General features: G+C 35.2%; 2 protein-coding genes across 2 annotated transcripts; both read left to right on the top strand.

Annotated features, from left to right (window-relative positions):
- Positions 1-5,534: 5,534 nt before the first annotated feature.
- LOC127849023 (uncharacterized) lies at positions 5,535-9,063 on the top strand. Its single transcript, XM_052381746.1, has 4 exons — positions 5,535-6,009; positions 6,823-6,933; positions 7,895-8,205; positions 8,860-9,063. The coding sequence occupies exons 1-4, from the start codon at positions 5,937-5,939 to the stop codon at positions 9,061-9,063; spliced, it is 699 nt and encodes a 232-aa protein (XP_052237706.1). The 5' UTR covers positions 5,535-5,936.
- A 3,709-nt stretch (positions 9,064-12,772) lies between these two features.
- LOC127847219 (uncharacterized) lies at positions 12,773-14,170 on the top strand. The gene is made up of 2 exons (XM_052378973.1): positions 12,773-13,035; positions 13,312-14,170. Exons 1-2 carry the CDS (start codon positions 12,922-12,924, stop codon positions 13,594-13,596), a joined length of 399 nt encoding a protein of 132 aa, XP_052234933.1. The 5' UTR covers positions 12,773-12,921; the 3' UTR covers positions 13,597-14,170.
- The last annotated feature ends 5,438 nt before the right edge of the window (positions 14,171-19,608 follow it).

The following is a 19,608-nucleotide window of genomic DNA, read 5'->3' as shown; positions in this document are numbered from 1 at the left end:
ACATGTAAAAGTATAAAGAGCAATGGAAGCGAGGCCTCACTTTAAAGCATTGCATTTCAACCCGCGAGGTATATCGGGTCAATTCGCGGACATTCAGAGTTTATATACAGGTCATCACCGGAGTTGGCGGCCAGTAAAATAATCGTTATATAATAAAGACGCTATCCGTGAACTAGGTGACCTGGCATTTTCTTTAGACCAGAAATATGTTAAATGAAGATATTCAGCAATATAATTATGGTATGTAAATAATAGATTCTTAATGTGTTTTCAACAATACAATGATAAATAGTATTGTTGATAAATTTAACAATAATTATTCGTCCATATTGCCTAATGTACTAAAGTGATATTATGAGCATGTAACAGTTTATAGGTGTCTATCGCAACCGTTGATTATTTTTGATGTTTCTACTTCATATACACTTATATTAATTAATGCAGCATCATCATACTAAAACAATATACCAGAAAGAGAAAAATAATGCATTTGAATATCAACCGTACTTTCGTTTGACAACTGATCATGCGTTTACGAGTTGAACCTAAATTTAGTTGTAGTGCAGATTTGTTCATACGACACAAAGACACGAAATTGTTTTACGGATCATTTCAGCTTACAGGACTGGGTGGGTCACGTAAGAATATCGAATATAAAATATATTTTTATAAACAACTGGTAGCAAGGTGAGTTGCAGATAATTAATCAGTAACCACATTTTAACTAACTATTTTGACCTGTTAATTCTTTTCAGCTCAATTCAACAGTGCAAAATGCCCATAATATTACTTTAAGCATTAGCACGATGATAATTGATACTGTTAATAATCGAATCAAATAGCAATGCCCGACAAACCACTAAAACAGGTTTGTTCGAAGAACGCGCCTATAAATACGGATACTTCTCGTGTGGCCGGTTGACTCATATATTTAAATTTCACTTCCATTCTTCTTTTGGTTTTCTGTTTTGTATCTATAGGTTTATGACCAGCAATATGTTATAATGTAAAATAAGCCGCGAAAACTCCCCGTAACATCCCGTACTGCGTGTGATGCAGCTAAGAACTGCACAGAAAAAGACATTCGCTATCCTTGATCTCATTCATTAAACTATTTACGCCGTATATCTTTTTTAAAGATATTTCTTGTTAAATTTAACTGATAATTTTACAGGGTGATTAGGTTTTATATGTTATTTAAACATATTTCGTATAATTTATAAAAATTAGCCAATGTAGTGCGATTCAGCGATTATAAATTCATCCAAAAGTGTACAAAAACATACAATACAAATATTTCTGTCGATGAATTATTTTGCTTTCGATGAATTATTTTGATTATGTTGAACATTAAGTTATTGGATTTATTGAGTATTACAAATTTTCGGTATACATCGCACAGTATGTTTTATTCATAATGGTGACTTCTTAATTGAGTTCATCACTTATATATTTAAAAAAACTACATCTTATTTATTATAGAATGTGTTTATGTTTTGTAACGATTTGGGCCTTCGTATGCACGTTGAAAAATAAATTAAATATAACATTATCTATCAAATGCACGTCATGTGATAGTGTCATTGCGATATGACTGTAAATTAATACATCCTGTATTAGCGCCACCTCCTATCATAAGCGCCATCTCCTATCATAAGCGCCACCTCCTATCATAAGCGCCATCTCCTATCATAAGCGCCACCTCCTATCATAAGCGCCACCTCCTATCATAAGCGCCACCTCCTATCATAAGCGCCATCTCCTATCATAAGCGCCATCTCCTATCATTAGCGCCATCTCCTATCATAAGCGCCACCTCCTATCATAAGCGCCACCTCCTATCATAAGCGCCATCTCCGATGCATCGGCTCCATCTCTTTTGGAAAAATGCAAAATTATCTACAACGTCGGCAAGAAGCCAATATTTTTGTGAATGCATCATCCACTGTATATTGTACGAAATCGTTTGATGACGTTAGCAATTTAATTGGGTTGAAATTTTCTCGTCACACAGGAAAAACTCATCGAAATACTTTTTAAAACTCCACCATGCCACAGCTTATAAAGGTCCTCACGTTTTCAATGGGTTGAGAATGTATGTTTCTGTACATTTTTGGATTAAATAATCTTCGCTGAATCGTAATACATTGTCCGATTTTAAAAATTATGCGAAATATGTTGTATACAGATATAAAATCTAATCACCTTGTTAAATTATCCATGAAATTTCAAAACATCCGGGCCTGAGCGCCACCTCGGAAGTTGCATTAGTTTAAACGTATTTATTCATTTCGTAATCATACAATTCAATACATTGTTGCAAAATAAAAAAAATCATGGAGTAGAAAACAAGCGTAAAGCTTATATTAATTCTTCTCCATGGTAGTTGCATTTGCTCATTTATTAATGCATCTCAAAAAAGAGGTGGCGCTCGTGATTAACGGCCGTGTCCTACAAGGCTCTTCAACGTAACGAGAGAGAGAAAACCCTTCCACAATGCTGTCCTTTATTTATGGCAAGAAACCAATTGCCCCACAACCATTTGTGGTCATCTTTTACATTATTGATTTTTACTTGAAACAAAGCCGGCGCACATTTTTCACCTTATCTAAACTACATCATTAATTGTTCAAGTGAAATTTTGACAGCCCATGTTTGTAATGACCTGATTGATATATGTTAAATGGAATGCCCCGGGGTACCTTTTCTTAACAATTAATAAAACCACTTCCTGTATTGTACGTGAAATATCACCGATGAAATCATATTACATACAGATTCACAACGTTAGTTTATTGTTCAACTAACATAACGTTTACACGGATAACTATATTGAAACGTTGTCTTAGAATTATAACTTTTGTTATAAGGCGTGCTAACCATTTTAATCATAGAAGTGGCATGGTGTGATGCTGTGGCGAGGACGTTTAAGTTTAAATGTGTGCATTTTTATTTGCAAAACTAGGGATATATTGTGCAGTGCATTTCACATTGAGTAGGGCAATATAAAAATACTGAAGATATTAACTGTTGTTGTAGACTATTCCGCCTAGTAACATATATTATGAAAAAGGAAGAACAAATAAATACATAACTTTACTCTTTACAAACATTAAAAAAGTACTATCGTTCTATACGTGAAATACAAAATTAAAAACTCTTTAAAAACAGTAAAAAATACCACCGTTCTATACGTGAAATAAAAAAAGACTTAAGAACAGTGGGACAAAAATCTACGTGAAATACGAAATGGCGAACCTGACGTTAACGTACGTTCTCTGGCTGTTCGGCGGCATATTTGGGCTGCACCATCTGTACCTTAATCGGCCACGGCACTGCTTCATCTGGTGCGTCACGTGGGGTGGGATGTTCATCGGATGGCTCGGTCAGTACATCGATATCGATGTGCCTAAAGTGTCGTCCCTGATTAGCCTATGCAGTCAGCACAGGCTAATCAGGGACGACACTATACGCTGTTATGGTATTTTCTTTTAAAGGAAGAAAATCAAGATAGGGCGGAAAGTGTCGTCCCTAGTTAGCCTGTGCGGAATGTAATATTCCAATACTCCTTATTTCATATGTTCATCGTTTGACTGTATCATACCAATATATCTTATTTCATATGTTCATCGTATGACTGTATCATACCAATATTCCTTATTTCATATGTTCATCGTTTGACTGTATCATACCAATATTTCTTATTTCATATGTTCATCGTTTGACTGTATCATACCAATATTCCTTATTTCATATGTTCATCGTTTGACTGTATCATACCAATATTCCTTATTTCATATGTTCATTGTTTGACTGTATCATACCAATATTCCTTATTTCATATGTTCATTGTTTGACTGTATCATACCAATATTCCTTATTTCATATGTTCATCGTTTGACTGTATCATACCAATATTCCTTATTTCATAAGTTTATCTTATGACTGTATCATACCAATATTCCTTATTTCATATGTTCATCGTATGACTGTATCATACCAATATTCCTTATTTCATATGTTTATCGTTTGACTGTATCATACAAATATTCCTTATGTCATATGTTCATCGTTTGAATCTATCATACCAATATTTCTTATTTCATATGTTTATCGTATGACTGTATCATACCAATATTCCTTATTTCATATGTTCCGCGGATTGCCATGTGAGTATAAAACATCAATGTTATCTCGTATGTTCATCTGATAGCTTTAAGAGCACAAATGTACATTTATGTTTCGTGAATCACATAAACTGGTCATAAGCAAAAACTAAAATAGCTGTCACAGAAGTGTTCGAAACTAAAAGGCACTTCCGGCGCCACTATAACATGTTTGAAAAAATCGATTTTTTCCAACAGCGTTCGTTTAAAAAATATATTTACAAAAACATAATGTTTCAGTATCTTATACATTTTACAAGAATTCGATCTCTCCGATTCGATGAAATATCGTTTAGCGAGCAATATTACTCTTACATAAAGACTTAAAATTAAACAACTATACATAATAAGATTCTCTAAAATGACTTATAACAGTTATTCACATTTGAACTATCTGGTGCCGATGGAATATTTATTCCTTCCCTGAAACGCACTGGTTCGACTGCCTTAAGGCTATACTAGAACGCAGGGCGTGTCTTTCTTTAAACACATGTAATACTCGTCACTAATGTACAATGTTTTATAATATTTGGATCAGGTGATTTTGTTGGCAAAGCAAGTGTTTGCTATTTGCAATGTAATATCTGTTTAACCCATTTATGCCTAGCGTCTAAAAAAATAGCCTTGGTAAACAGCGTAGACCCAGATTAGACGCTGCATGATGCGGCGTCTCATCAGGGTCTGCGCTGTTTGCTTAAAGGAATTTCCGTAAGAAATATTCTAAATATAGAAATAAATATACTAGACATCCCTAATTTTGTAAATAAATTGATCCAATTCAGATGGATGAGAGAGTTAAATAGGTATAAATGGGTCAATATACGTTTTGCGCGTGCGCTACGAGCTTCTGTTCAAATACATGGCTGCTTTCACGACCGCCCGTCACAACCCGCCTCACTGAACTCCGCCGCTTTTTGATCAAATGAATAGTTTCGAATAGAATGCTTTCAATAAACAAAAATTCGTATACGCCCATCTATACGTTCTTAACGAAGAAACCTTGCCTACACGGGGCCAATAGGTGCCAGCGTGTCATTGACGCACGATTTCAATACAGCTGTGTAGAATATGATCTTATATACTAGTATGTAATTTTACGTCAACAAATTTGACCGTTTTTTGAGCAAATTGAATTTGAATTTTTATAATTGTTTGCATAATTAGAATTTTTAGAGTGTTGCGTATGACTTGCCTTTTAGTGAGTATTTCCTGAGATAATCATCGTCTAAAGTCACGATAATAGGAAAAGATGTTCATCTGATGCCTATGTGATCATTGTTATGTTTAAATGTATAAGATGTTAACTGGCAACGGTGGGAGCGTTTGAGCCGCGTTCTGAAAAAACTGGGCTTAATGCATGTGCGTAAAATGTCGTCCCACGACACTTTCCGCTTTTATGACATTCTTCGTTTACATGAAGTCTCTTCTTAGCAAAAATCCAATTTAGGCGGAAAGTGCCGTCCCTGATTAGCCTGTGCGGACTACACAGGCTAATCTGGGACGACACTTTACGCAAATGCATTATGCCCAGTTTTTTCAGAACGCGACTCAATTCTATACCTCCTCCAGAGACATCATATACGGGATCAGGAAACGGACTCGAGAGCGTTTCAATAAGCCCTAGCCTTTCGATGCAATCGCGATGAAAAACATAGGTTTAAACGTGAGTTATGTAAACAATTTCAAGTTGCGTTTTCATTCACAGCGGAAGTGACGCAACTGAGGCACTACGTAGACGAGGCCAATCAGAGCCGGAAGTACCGCGAGCACATGAAGGTTATGCGCACGCATAAGCCACGCCCCAGCTGGAGTGTGATAGTCCTCGGAAGTCAGCTTATGATTGGTTGGTAAAAATAAAGCAAACAAATCAATGCACAATTTTTGTTTAGTACAAATTGGTAAAACACAAATAATTGCAAGTGCTATAAATGATAAAAAAATGATGACACAATAACATTTTATTGCGCGTTGGAATTTTTTTGTGCAGAAAGTTCGTGAAGTTGTTTACACAGAAATTGTGTGTTGTTCTTGTTCATCTTGCTTTGAATGTATTTGCAAATAATTTGATTACCAATGTGACGACGTTTCTCGCTTTATGTGGTATAATTTTGTTTCATAAAAAAAACTAACCACATGGAAGGCAAATGGCAATTTCAGACGACAATAAGCGACTGACATGTGGAGACGTTATTTAAAATTTGTCCCGCAACTTTCGGTTAAATGCAAAGTTAAATAAGGTATACACTCTGGGGCCTCCAGTAATATTGCTTCGGCAAATGCAGATGTTTTTACAGATGAGCCTCTCTCCTGTAAAGCGGAACATTTCGTCCCAGATTAGCCTGTTCGGAAAGTACAGGCTAATCTTGGTCGATACTTAACGCACGTGCATTAAGACCCGTTTTCCCAGAGCGAGACTCAAATACTCCCGGGTCGAGTATAACGAACAAACTAAGACAACATTCTTACTATACTTTGAGTTTTTCTCAATTTCTTAGATTGGTTTTAATATCATGCTAAATTTGGGGTTCACAGAAGGTGTTTTTGTTTGCGCTTTGTGTCTGACTCAATATACATTTTTTACGAGGAAGTGCACATTCTTATATCTGAGATTTGAGATTTTTCCCTGCGCTGACCGACATTTCCCTGTTGCATGTAGGGCACCAGCTGGGTAAACTGTTGATTTGCGCGATCCCTGAATACTACACGGTAGAGACCTGGTATGCCGCCTACCTGTCGCACCTGCTAGCGGCCCTGGGAGCGGCTATAGGTAAGGATGCGCTACATTAATACGCGCTCTTCGAAAACTGGGCTACACGCATGTGCAGCCGCACAGGCTGATCAGGGATATACTTTCCGCCTAAACTAGATTTTAGTTTAGTAGAGATTTCCTTTAAACGACAAATTCCATAAAAGCGGAAAGCTGGCTGCACATGTTAATTTAGGACTGCGCTTTATACACGAGTTAAGACCAGTGTTATTAGACTGTGGCTCATTTTACCGTTTGTCCACAAGTCATAGTTTTCGTAATTCTTATTATAGTATATTTCCGCACTTAAATGATTCGTCAAAACGTTAACTATTAACATATTTTGACAATCTTGTATCAATCAGGATGCTGAAAATCGACCAACATAGTTTCAATTTGGTATGCACGATTTTTATATGTGTTAAATTGTAATATATTGATACAATTATGTTGCAAAATAGGCAAGAAAAATTATACATCGAAGACGAATTTCATAAAATGCAGTAAAGACAAATTAGCGCCCTGAGCCGATTGTGACTAAGATATTTCGTACATATTTTTCTACAATAACCGAAGCATTCGTCTTTTTATTAGGATCGGAGTTAGTGTTCGTGTGTCGTATGAATAGATATCGTTAAAGGAAATTAAAATGATCCGTAAATCAAAATTGTGTCTTTGTATCGTATGAACGAATATGCACTAAAACTTAATTTAGATTCACATCGTACATGCATGATATACATGCTAGCAAATTCGACTGTACAGACATTTTCGATTTCAGTAATAAATATCTGGCTTATTTCGCATATCTCGACACATGTTCTTCTTTACTTTTATTTTAATTTATTTTGAAATATATATATAATAAGTTTTTTACACATTTTTTTTTTATATAAATTCATAAATATTTGACAAAATCGTGCATTCTCTCTTTAACCAACAGTCTTTTAATGCCATCGGCGCTTTGATTATTAACAAACAGGTGTGCACACGGCGGCCAACATCGGACCGCAGAAGGCGCCATTTCTTCCCACCTTCCTCGCTGCTGCCGCAACTGTTCCAACCTCGTACTTCCTGTACCATCAACGCAACATTTTCACGCTTCTATGCGTCGTGGTCGCCTCCCTGGCGAGTTCGTATTTCTCCGTATGGGCTCCGGAAAAGCCGCCGAGCAATTTAATTGGTCGACTGAAGGCAGGCGCGTGCGTGGGCCTCGCTTTGACGGCCTATAGCGGATTGCACGGCTCGAGCATGTATTTCAACACACGTGTACAATCGCTCAATGGAACGACTGTAAGTCTTTCAAAAAAGGAGAATCTCTTTGGGAAAACGGGGCTTAATGCACGATCGAAAAGTGACGTCCCTTAGTAGCATATACGGACTGCACAGGGTTTATTAAGGACGACAATTTACGCCCATGCAGTAAGCCCCATATTCCCATGCAGACTCAAATTTTGCTAGTTTTAAACTTGCCTTTTTCAGGGTAGGGTTATTTTTTTTCCAGCCATCATTGATTTTCCGTTTTCTTGTACATTATCGAGTCTGACAACTAAATAACAGTCAAATGCCTTATAATCAAGGAGGGTAAACAAGATCCACATTTGGCATATATCGGACTGTAAAGAGACGCAAACTCACTTGCAAACGACAAAAAGCCCTAATACCTTTCAACGTACAGCTTTCAAAATTGCACGCATTGTTCCGTATAATATGAGTTGTACACGTTCAATTTTTACGTAAAAATTGTCAAGGTACTTCCACTTTTCAAACATATTATTCCTATAAAGGCATTCTTACTACTGGCCTCATATTACGACATACGGCGTCGAAGAAAGGGTGGGGGATTAATAATCGCTATGAAACGCTATAGTTTCTAATCGCTTATTTCTCTAACTAAATTTCACAAATAACATAAAATTCAAACGAATTTTTTGCTTTATTCCCTAGATCCCGTTGCCCGAGATGGTGGCAAACTTCCTACGGTTACAACCCTATGATGAGGCCCGCGAACTCATGCCAGGCATAATACAGTGCGTGCGCATGTACGGTAGTCTGGACGTTTGCCAACATCAGTTCCTGTCCCAGCTCGCCGAGATCTCCGACCCGAACCGCGACTCATGGGCGTTCACTGTATGTGTGTCAAAATTGTGAACCTATTTTTTTAAGCTCGAGTGCATGTAAAGCTTAATGCTTATTTATACGCTCTCGTGTCCGTTTACTGGGTAGATTCAGTACTTGGTGTATTCTGCGGCTCCTTTAAGCAGGCCCGTACCCAGGCCATGGGCCCAGGGGCCCGGCCCCCCCCCAGCTGGCTGTCGAACTATGATTTTTTTTTATAATCGGCCCACTGCAATTTTTTCACTCGTGCAAGGGCCCACAGTACACTTTCCCTCAAAACAAAAGAGCAGCTATGTTTTATTGTCCCTGATAAACAAGGGGATTAACGCTCGCCAATCGAGATAAGCCTCTAGGCGATGTTTTCTTATCGCCTTGTACACACATCCCCGATCAGTCCCCCATTGTGATCATGAATGCTTCATCTATCGATGGTTGATGTAACATGTATTTTGATAAGTGCAGCGAATGGAAGCAACTGCTACAGGAGGTCGTAGACTATGGTCTGATAATTGCCGACTCAAGTTTTTTCCTTCTTTGAGAAGGCCCTAGACGTTTTTTTCCCCTCTAAAAGTTTAATTGTTTTTTTAAGCTTTTATTGGGAATTTTTAAGTCCCAATATATACTTTTTGCATTGAGAATAGGGCCCTGAATTTGAACCGGAACAAAAACACTGACAAAGGTTTTAAAACTGAGTATTTATAATTTTTGAAAGGAAATCACTGAAAAAGACTACGATGAGATAGTTAATATGTTTGTTTAAAAGAAAAACAGATTCATAAATTTGCCGAGCAACAGATAAGAATTTGGCAGAATTCAGTATTTAAAATAATTGAGTACCGAGAATTGAGTAATATCAATCTATTAATGGCTCATTGGTAAAAAATGAAAATTGAAACAACAAATCGATCTCATTATATAAGTTAACCTGATCCAGTGTAGAAAAATATTGTATAATTAAATTATCTCTTTCCTTGAATTTGTTTGAAAACAGTAAAATATTTTAAATTGATTATTTAAGACTTTCATTATTTCCCCCCAAAATTAGGCATTTCGCGCATTTTTTTTCCTCAAAAATGGCAAGGTCTTTCACAAAAAATCAGATTAAAAAAACCTGTGACGTTATTGATTTGTGAAAAAAAATGGTGGAAGCAATACGAGAGTTGATGTGGATAATCGTCAGTTTAAACCTGTAAGTTTCGGAAATCTAAAGCTTTTAATATTGTTGTGAATTCACATCAATGTTTAAAGCTTAAGACTTCCGAAATGTGCTGATTTACTTGTTATATTCCATTAATTCATATCACAAAATACGTTTTTTTATAAGCATTAAAATTCACCTTGCAAAGCGCCTAATTAAAAAAAGTATATATATAAGGAGGGGGGACCCCTCCCAAACCCTCTCCGGTTGGGCCCCCCCAGTAAAAAAGTCCTGGGTACGGCCCTGTTAAGGAAAGCTCTCACAGTGGGGATCGAACCCGTTACCTCTCGATAGCTTAATAGTGACCTATATGTGTTTATATTTATTAACTCATATGGGATTAGGGAAGCTTTTGTTGTCTCAGGCCGTCATCGTTACTACTATGGAGGCCACATGTTTCGTCCAATCTTGATGAATCTTGGTCAGAACATTATATTGACAATAAATATACCAAGTTCGAATTTGAGTCACGTGAGTCCAAACTAGGTCATCGTGCCGAATCTTAGATGAAAAAAGCATATGACCTCTCTAGAAACCACATTTAGTCCCATTTACCGTGCACTCTCTCTGGTCTAGGGGACAAAACCATCAATACTTCTCCATACAAAATTATCTCCCCTACACAAACCCAAGTTGATTTGCCCCTGCTGGAAACCCCCCACCCCACCACTCCTACATACTTCCAAACTGCTTCTTTTAACTCCCCAGGGTTGCAACTTGTTTTTTACATATCAATAAGTGCATATAATATTGTACATTCTGTACATAATCTGCTTTTATGTATAAACATTGTTTGTTTTGTCTAATTGTTAACTGTAAAGTACATTGTTTTACCTTTGATTTTTATGTGGCCCTAAAGAGGTAACCGTTTGGCGACACGCAAGTTATTACCTTTAAATATATAAATATTATCATTAAATTTCTTTTAAATATTGTCTTAACGCCTCTCTGGGGGGGCGTCCTTCCTTCATAGCCCAATCCTCTATAAGTTCCATACAGACAGGGTCTTAGGTTGGAGCGTCACGGCTATATTCCCTGTCTGCAAGTGTTCAACATTGTTCCACACTTACAAATACATGCTAATTTTAATACTAGATATAATTTAGAACTATATTGCATTACCAATCTCGAGTGTTTGTTAAAATTCTATATAATTGCATGTTTACATGCAAATCCCCTTCTTTTTTTCTTAAGAAAACTATTAAAACAGACTCTACCTTCCCTACTAATTAAGGTTTACAAATCTCTATATCTTCCCATCGCTTAGAGTTCCTATAGCATAACATTTAACTCAAACACCAAATTACACCTATTTATAGGTTTATTATGTATGTAGATATATAGTGGCAATGTTGAACCACTTTGTGATCTGAAAAAACCTAAAATATTAATAATTTTTGCATTTATTATACATATCACACTTTCGTGTAATCCTTTCTCTCCCTAGAAACATAGAATTAAAAATATTATTATGTTAATTTTAACAATAAAATCACAGATCACAAAGTCTAAAGACTCCAACAAACCCATAGCAGTATATACTGAACAGTGGGTCTAGTAATGATGATGCCACATACAACAGTATGTGTTTTCACCATCTTTACTTATAAAAATTGGGCTATTCTCTCTCTCTCTCTTTCAATTTAAAAAACATCTAATATCTATCTATCTATCTATCTATCTATCTATCTATCTATCTATCTATCTATCTATCTATCTATCTATCTATCTATCTATCTATCTATCTATCTATCTATCTATCTATCTATCTTATCTTATCTTATCTTATCTTATCTATCCATCCATCCATCCATCCATCCATCCATCCATCCATCCATCCATCCATCCATCCATCCATCCATCCATCCATCCATACATCCATCTATCTATCTATGATTACTTCTTACCGCTCTTTTGAGTATTAAAGGCAGAGGGACATTATCGAGTCCGTTTCCTGGGAAGAACCAGTACTAGGTGTCTATGGGGGAGATAATGAGAACGCTCCCAGAGTAGGGAGCGAACCCACAAACTCCCGATCGCTAGGCGGACACCTCATCCACTACACCAGCAACATTACATAAACATAGTAATTTATTACTATAAAACAAGTCATGAATATCTTTAAAATCAAAGTTCTTTTGGCTGTAATTATCCTTTTTCTTTCAATTCTATATTTTCTGCATAGAAATTATTACTGTTTACATTCTGTAAAGTGCAATGTCAAGGTTGTCCGCCTTGGGAAAATTCCTATTTTATAATAGTATATCTGACAGCAATACAAGTGTTCTATTAATTATTTGATAGCACTATAAACTTATTCAACTTTTACCAGTGTATGCGTTGTTTAGTAACAACAAAAAACATTATGAGCATTTGCAATTTGATGTCGTGCGTGCACCAAATTTATATTTTGGAAGCCTCGTGATATAAGAATATCCAATATATTTCAGATATTGTTTTAATTGTACATGTATTGACTTAATTTAATTATGTGGTCAACATTAAGATACCGGTACGCATCCAAGGCCAGACTGTCTTCTCTCTAATTCTGTAAAACCTTACAATAAATATATAGTTCATGCTTGGCAATACAAGTTCAGGTCAGTGCAAAATAAAGCGTGTTTTATTTATTAGGCTGTGACAAGACAACTAAGAGGGCGAATGAGGGGCATCGATGCTATTTCAAAGTAAAGATGTCTATGAGGGTAGAGACGGTGAGGATGTGGCAAATTGAGGTCGAAGGGCAACACGTCCCTGCCATAGTTGAGTGGCGTCCTCCGAAAAAGAACTTGCTGAAAACTACAGAGGTATTTTAGTCGCTTCAAGTTGACGTCTTCTTCAAAATTGCCTAATTGAACTAATGTGATAGCAATTAAAATAGATGATTGTATAAAGATCTGTTACCTCATATTTCAACAAATGGCAATAATATTTTGTAAATCATTAATAGCCTGAGGAAATATTTAATAAATGATTTATGTAACATTGCCCTACAATTAACTCAAGACTCAATCCTGAGCTAAACAAAATATTTCAAATCGCAGGATAGCTAAATATTGTCTCACAGAATGTGTTAATTCCAGATGAAGGAAAGACTCAAAGATGTGGACATTCAGGCCATAACAGCAAGAAAACTGGCGCTACAAGTTGTTGGGACCCATTGGTCACCGTCAGGCCAGGCGCTACTGAATAGAACTTTATTTGGCGCTGCATGTCAGCCCAGATTGAGAATTATTTGTACCGACAAAGAAAAAAGATCCACAAGGCTGTGTCTTTGGTGCCCTGCGCTGACTCGGACAATGATGATGGTGATGACTCGGACAATGATGATGGTGATGGCACTGCCTATGGGCTGGTTAACGCTGTGAGACACAAATGCACCCGTTCAGGATTAAGTTATTTTGAGGCATATATATATTTATATATATTTATAGTTTGTTGTGTTTTTTAGAATACTTTATGTCATCATTTCACCACTGATTCTAGTCATAATGTTCTTCGAATGAAATGTTGTGTTTAAATATATAACTTTTTTAGGAGGTGGGGGGTACAAATCAATCTAGTCAAAATGTTATTCAATGTCTATTTTAAGAATCTAAATATATTATAATTGGTTGTGATTTTTTTATAATGTATCTCAGTTGTTATGTAATTTACTAATTTCATCTTTGTTGTAATGATCAAATAAGAAGTCCTATATTTCGTTTCGATAGGGCTTCTTGATCGGTAACTGTATGTTGATCTTTTCTGGGTATATTATCCTATGTGCATCATTCTTGTTTAGACCTCTGTTTCCATGAAATTTCAAATAATTTGCTGACATCTCTGTTCTTTTTACCGAGTAAGTTCTATACTTCGTTTCAATAGGGCTTACTAATCGGTAAGGATGTGTTGATATCTTCTGTTAACTTTCATGTAAATACAACGCAATTAATATTATTATGTAAGGATTGTTTTACTATTATTAAACGACTTACATAATAAGCTTCTCTGCTTGTATTATGATTACAAGAAGTTAATGTACGTTAATGTGTGTTTTGTCTACTTGTGTGTGCGTGTGTGCAGCGTGTTATTGTTTTTTTTATATGTTTCTTGTGAAAATATGTTGTGTTCATGGGCTTATTATCGATAAAGGATTCAATCTAGCGCATTTGCGTGAAATATATTATTCAAATATAAACAAGCTTAAAATTTTAGCATAACATAAGAATTAATTTGTGAATTTAAATTCATTTAAACTGTGTAGAATTTTTAAATGTTGATAGCACTCTAGTCAAAATGTTATTCAAAATAAGACATGCTTCATGCATGTATTGTATCATTATTCTTGTTTGTCGAAACGTATAAATAACATTTTGTTTTTATTTATTTCTTTTTTGCACAAAACAATATAGTCACTTCGAATTTCAACAAGCTTCATATTTTATCATAATATATCAGGGAGTAATTCTTGTGCTTTCGCTTGTTTTGTAATCGTATTTTTATGGTCCCGGTAGGGTGGCATATAGCAGTTGAACTGTCCGTCCGTCGGAAAAAAAGTTTAACGTTGGCCATAACTGTTGCAATATTGAAGATAGCAACTTGATATTTGGGATGCATGTGTATCTCATGAAGCTACACATTTTGAGTGATGATATATAAAGGTAAAAGAACAAAATCCAAGGGAAGTAACAAGCTTTCAAGGGAGATAATTTCTAGTTTATATCATTTGGCATGTACAGATCAATTTCACAAGGGAAGTAATATTTTTTTAAAGGATATCATAAAAACAAATTTCAAGGTCACGGTCTGTCTTCAAAGTCAAAAGATACAATTCAAGGGAAGTAGTAAGCTACAAAAGGGAGATAATTTCTAAACATGCAAAATGATATATTGAAATTTTATTTCAAAGAGGCGCAATAGCGGGCATAGTGTTTCTGACGAACACATCTCTTGTTTTACTTTGGATATAAAAACTAATTTTGTGTGCTAGGCTTAAATCTTCTCCTTTTCTCTCATGAAGAATCTCATAAACTTTGTTGATAATGTGTATATTCCTGTTACCCTATTTGGCTGAAATAAAACTGATAAACCAACGTATGTCTTATGTTTTATTTAATGGAGGGAGAAATTCTAACAAGGAGGCATTTCAATTTTATATTTATTATAATTAAGTCATGAAAAGTAATATAACTTGCAAATATTGTTGTATGTCAAAACAAGTGGGCCATGATGTCCCTGATTCGCTCGCATGAGTTCAAGGTGAACCAATAATCTGAACTGGACTTAGTTTTTGGACACACATAACTTGGACTAGGTATTGTCAAATCTAACATTTCATCACGAGTGAAGCATACATGCGGCCTCAATTGTAGTCAGTGTTTTTATATATAAAATTTTAACACGTGACCAAGATTTAGGACACATCTTACCCAGAGTTGAAATCAGACTATATGTTATCAAGATTGACCTTAAACAAAACAGTTACATTATTGACTAGATATTATTGTGACGAAGTTCTTTTCACACACACACACACACAATATCGCTATTTATGTCACGTTACATGATAATAACAGACATGGCATAAGCGTAAACATCGCTATTGGTCGTGAGACTGCGTTCTATCACATGTTATTCGATATACATAGTTGAAAGCATGTTTTCAATAACAGAGACATAAGTGAAGTTTCATACTATAACCAAATGTTATCTTTGTAAAAAAGTCGTACCGGGGACAGTTTTTTTTTACATATTTTATGTTTTGATTATATAAATTTGTATTGAATAAATATTGTTTCAGTGATACAAATTTAAACATATTTTTCTTTTTGATTATATTAGTTTTCTGCTGTAATTTTATTAGAATAGTTAACCGTTACGATAATAGTAAAGTCACATAAAGAATATATTCGTCCGAAAGTAGTAATGGCAGATATTTGTATTAAAATGTATGTAGTAAAAAGATCTAATTAAATGTAAGAAGCGTCCCGGCGCCAATGATGGTAAATAGGCAAAAGTATCAACAATTTACAGCATATGGTACGGTTAAGTAAAACGCACAAAGACATAATTTGTATGCAATATTCGAAAGTTGCTGGTTATAAGAAATAAAAAACATATTCATATACATACAACACATAGTACACCATAGTACACATATTGGTAACATCTGCTATAAGTTCGGTAGATTATACAAGTGCTTAAGAAATTTAGTCAAACGTTTTTTAACGAGATATAGTCAAAGTGCATAAATAATTTATGTATTAATATATAATTGTTTACAGTTAAGCAGCTTTATATATCATAAGGTGAATGTAGTAGGAATTTACAAGGCATTTGAGAGCACACGCAACGAATCAAACACTATAATAATGTACATTAGACTTAGTAATTTAATCGTACAACAATAATAGAAGTTAAATTGCACATAACAAGTGTGTTCATTGGATAATTTTACCTCATAGAATCGTAAAGATGGATTTTAATCTAATTCGTTTGCTTGAGTATGGAATCAGTGGTATGCGGCCTCTGATGAAATTATTTTTAGAACAATCCATTTACCCTATTGACCTGACCTACATGCCGAAATCGAGATCGCGTGTAGATCAGAGTTGTGTGTGTGTATCCAGTCTTATTTAGTATAATGAAGATTGGATGATAAATGTGATATCAAGCATATGCACACAGTAAATATTGATACCGCATGCCACACAGTCTTATTAAGTATAATGAAGATTGGATGATAAATGTGATATCAAGCATATGCACACAGTAAATATTGATATGAAGATTGGATGATAAATGTGATATCAAGCATATGCACACAGGAAATATTGATATGAAGATTGGATGATAAATGTGATATCAAGCATATGCACACAGGAAATATTGATACCGCATGCCACACAGTCTTATTTAGTATAATGAAGATTGGATGATAAATGTGATATCAAGCATATGCACACAGGAAATATTGATACCGCATGCCACACAAAAGGGGCTCACAAAAGCTCACTATGAGCACGTGCTCAGATGAGCTAAAAATATGTGTTTCTTATAACCTGTTTAACAGAAAGTTACTAAAGAACTGTACAGAAACTCAGAATATAAGATAATTTTTATGGACTTTTCTGTAAAACCATGTTCACATTCTATTGTTAAGAAATTGACTTAAATATAGTGTTCATTTCTTCCATCATAAACATACCACTTAGGCGTTGTAACATCAGATATTATGCATGTGAACCAACGACATATTTGTTAATAAATCTATAAGAAAACTAACAAGTCTTACAACTAAAACAAATACAACAATAAGTTTTAGTGAAAAATATCAATTATTTTAACTATTGTTATTATATTTTTAAATGAAAGTACTCTTGGCAACACATCCATTGTGGCAATCGATTCGCAACGTTTTAAGATGAATCTGGTCTTTTGGAGAAGTAATATTAACTTATTTAAATTGAACAAAGATACAACATATTTGCTATCAAGGAAAGAAGTAAACATTCAATGATGATTCAAACTGGTGTTTCAAACGTTGCAGAATGTCTATGGTGAGACGAAGTCTGGTTCTTTTAACTTTGGCTTAATAATCCTCCCACTCCTGGATTTCTTTGGGGTGTTGTCTTGTTCAGCTGGAATGTGTAGACAATAGGTCAGTTGAAAGTAAGTTGAACATATTATCATATGGATATTATAAATGTCTCTACCCCGGTAAATCCCTTTGTGCAGCCCTTAAAAGCGCTCGATTGGTAATTGTCTGCTCGGGTACTACTTAAATGTACCCCGGGTACTCTTAAGTATACTTACAAGTACCCCGGGTACGGTGAATATACTTTAACGTACCCGGGCGATATTAGACTGTACTTGACTTGTATTCCCGCCCAAGATCCGACGTCGTAAAACGTGCTACCATTTACTGTATAACGATATTGTTTATCGTAAACAAACTTCTCTTAAAAAGAACTCTACATCAACATGCTTTTTGAGTATGAGTTTCGTTGATGTAGAAGCCATTTAACAGAAAATAGATATTAATGTGAACAAAATTACCGTAAAAACGCAGTCATAAGTCGAGATTTTTTACCTCCAAAATTTGATTAAAAAACCGGTATCGACTTATGAGGTGGTCCATGAAAAAAATAATGAAATTCCATGAATAAAAAAATTATGAAATTCGATGAAGATTGATCCACGCGGCAATAGTTGTTGTATAAAAAAAATCGTTGATTTACGACCAACAAAACGTCGTATTTTTACTGATACTTACCAATTAATATAATCACAGTTTGCAATTGCTCTTGTTTTTATTTTGATAATTTAATCCAAAGTCTTCATTTAAGCAGGTGTTGTTTTTTTACTGTTCATGTAAACAAAGAATCAAGGACTTCATTTAAAGTCTCGCGAAAATTCGCAATATGTGTGAATCGACAGTTTGACGTCATCAAAGGAAAGCCGTTTCCTGTCAAGAAGCCATAAAGAACACCTTTCTCGCCGACAAAATTGGATTCCTTTGTTTAGAGAAGCGATATGCTTAACCAATCGCTAGTTTGTAACTCGCTTGCAAACGTCCCATTATGCTTGAGCACGTGTATAGCTCCGCCTTTTAAACTGTTTCAGAGAAAAAGGTGGAGTTGGCGGTCTCTTGGGTATGTCAATCATTGTTATAAAAACACGTTTTACCGAGACACTAATCAATTGTTTTGACAGTCAGATTAAAAGTACAAAGATTGGATTACAGTGATAATATTGTTTCATCGGATTAAAAGCGGAAAACAGTTTGTGAAAATTACTAGCGTGGATTATTGAGTGCAACCATTTATTAATTAGATAAACAAAAACACAACTGGACTTACGATAAATCTTTGAAAATGCCTGGCAAACGCAAACGCCAGGCTTATGACAATGCATTTAAAATACGCGTGATAGCGTTTGCGGAGAATTTAAATAACAACAGTGCTGCTGAACGTGAGTTTTGTATAAGATCGTATTGTTTAAAGTTTTCTATGTTGTTTTCTATGTGGTTGATTATGCTTTGCTTGTCTATATTGAAAAATATTATTTTCCATTTCCACAATAAATCGTATTGAATATATTAAGCGAAATTGAGAATACATCTGTTGGCTTTGCCTACGTTCAACAGTTCCACAGTGACGTCATGTGCAATGTATAGAATACTACCGCAACTTCATGTATATTTAAAATGGTGTCCGTTTATGAAATTCGTAAACAGAAAAGTTCTGACTCGACTTATGAAGATAACATACTCAAAATCTCCAATTTTGGTACCAAAGTATACCCCCCGACTTATGAGCCGGGTAGACTTATGACTGCGTTTTTACTATCAAAAAAATAGCCGACAACCGATTAAGCTTTCAAATTCCCGGGTATGT

Source organism: Dreissena polymorpha, chromosome 10 (assembly GCF_020536995.1).
Source record: "Dreissena polymorpha isolate Duluth1 chromosome 10, UMN_Dpol_1.0, whole genome shotgun sequence".
Taxonomy (NCBI): Eukaryota; Metazoa; Mollusca; class Bivalvia; order Myida; family Dreissenidae; genus Dreissena; species Dreissena polymorpha.
Note: the sequence above shows the minus strand (reverse complement) of the source record. Positions and strands in the feature narration are given on the sequence as shown.

Coding starts and splice junctions, on each gene's coding strand:
- LOC127847219 (XM_052378973.1), top strand. CDS start 12,922: ATGTCTATGAGGGTAGAGACGGTGAGGATGTGGCAAATTGAGGTCGAA. Junction 13,036..13,311: donor ACTTGCTGAAAACTACAGAG/GTATTTTAGTCG, acceptor TGTTAATTCCAG/ATGAAGGAAAGACTCAAAGA.
- LOC127849023 (XM_052381746.1), top strand. CDS start 5,937: ATGAAGGTTATGCGCACGCATAAGCCACGCCCCAGCTGGAGTGTGATA. Junction 6,934..7,894: donor GGCCCTGGGAGCGGCTATAG/GTAAGGATGCGC, acceptor ATTAACAAACAG/GTGTGCACACGGCGGCCAAC. Junction 8,206..8,859: donor AATCGCTCAATGGAACGACT/GTAAGTCTTTCA, acceptor TTTATTCCCTAG/ATCCCGTTGCCCGAGATGGT.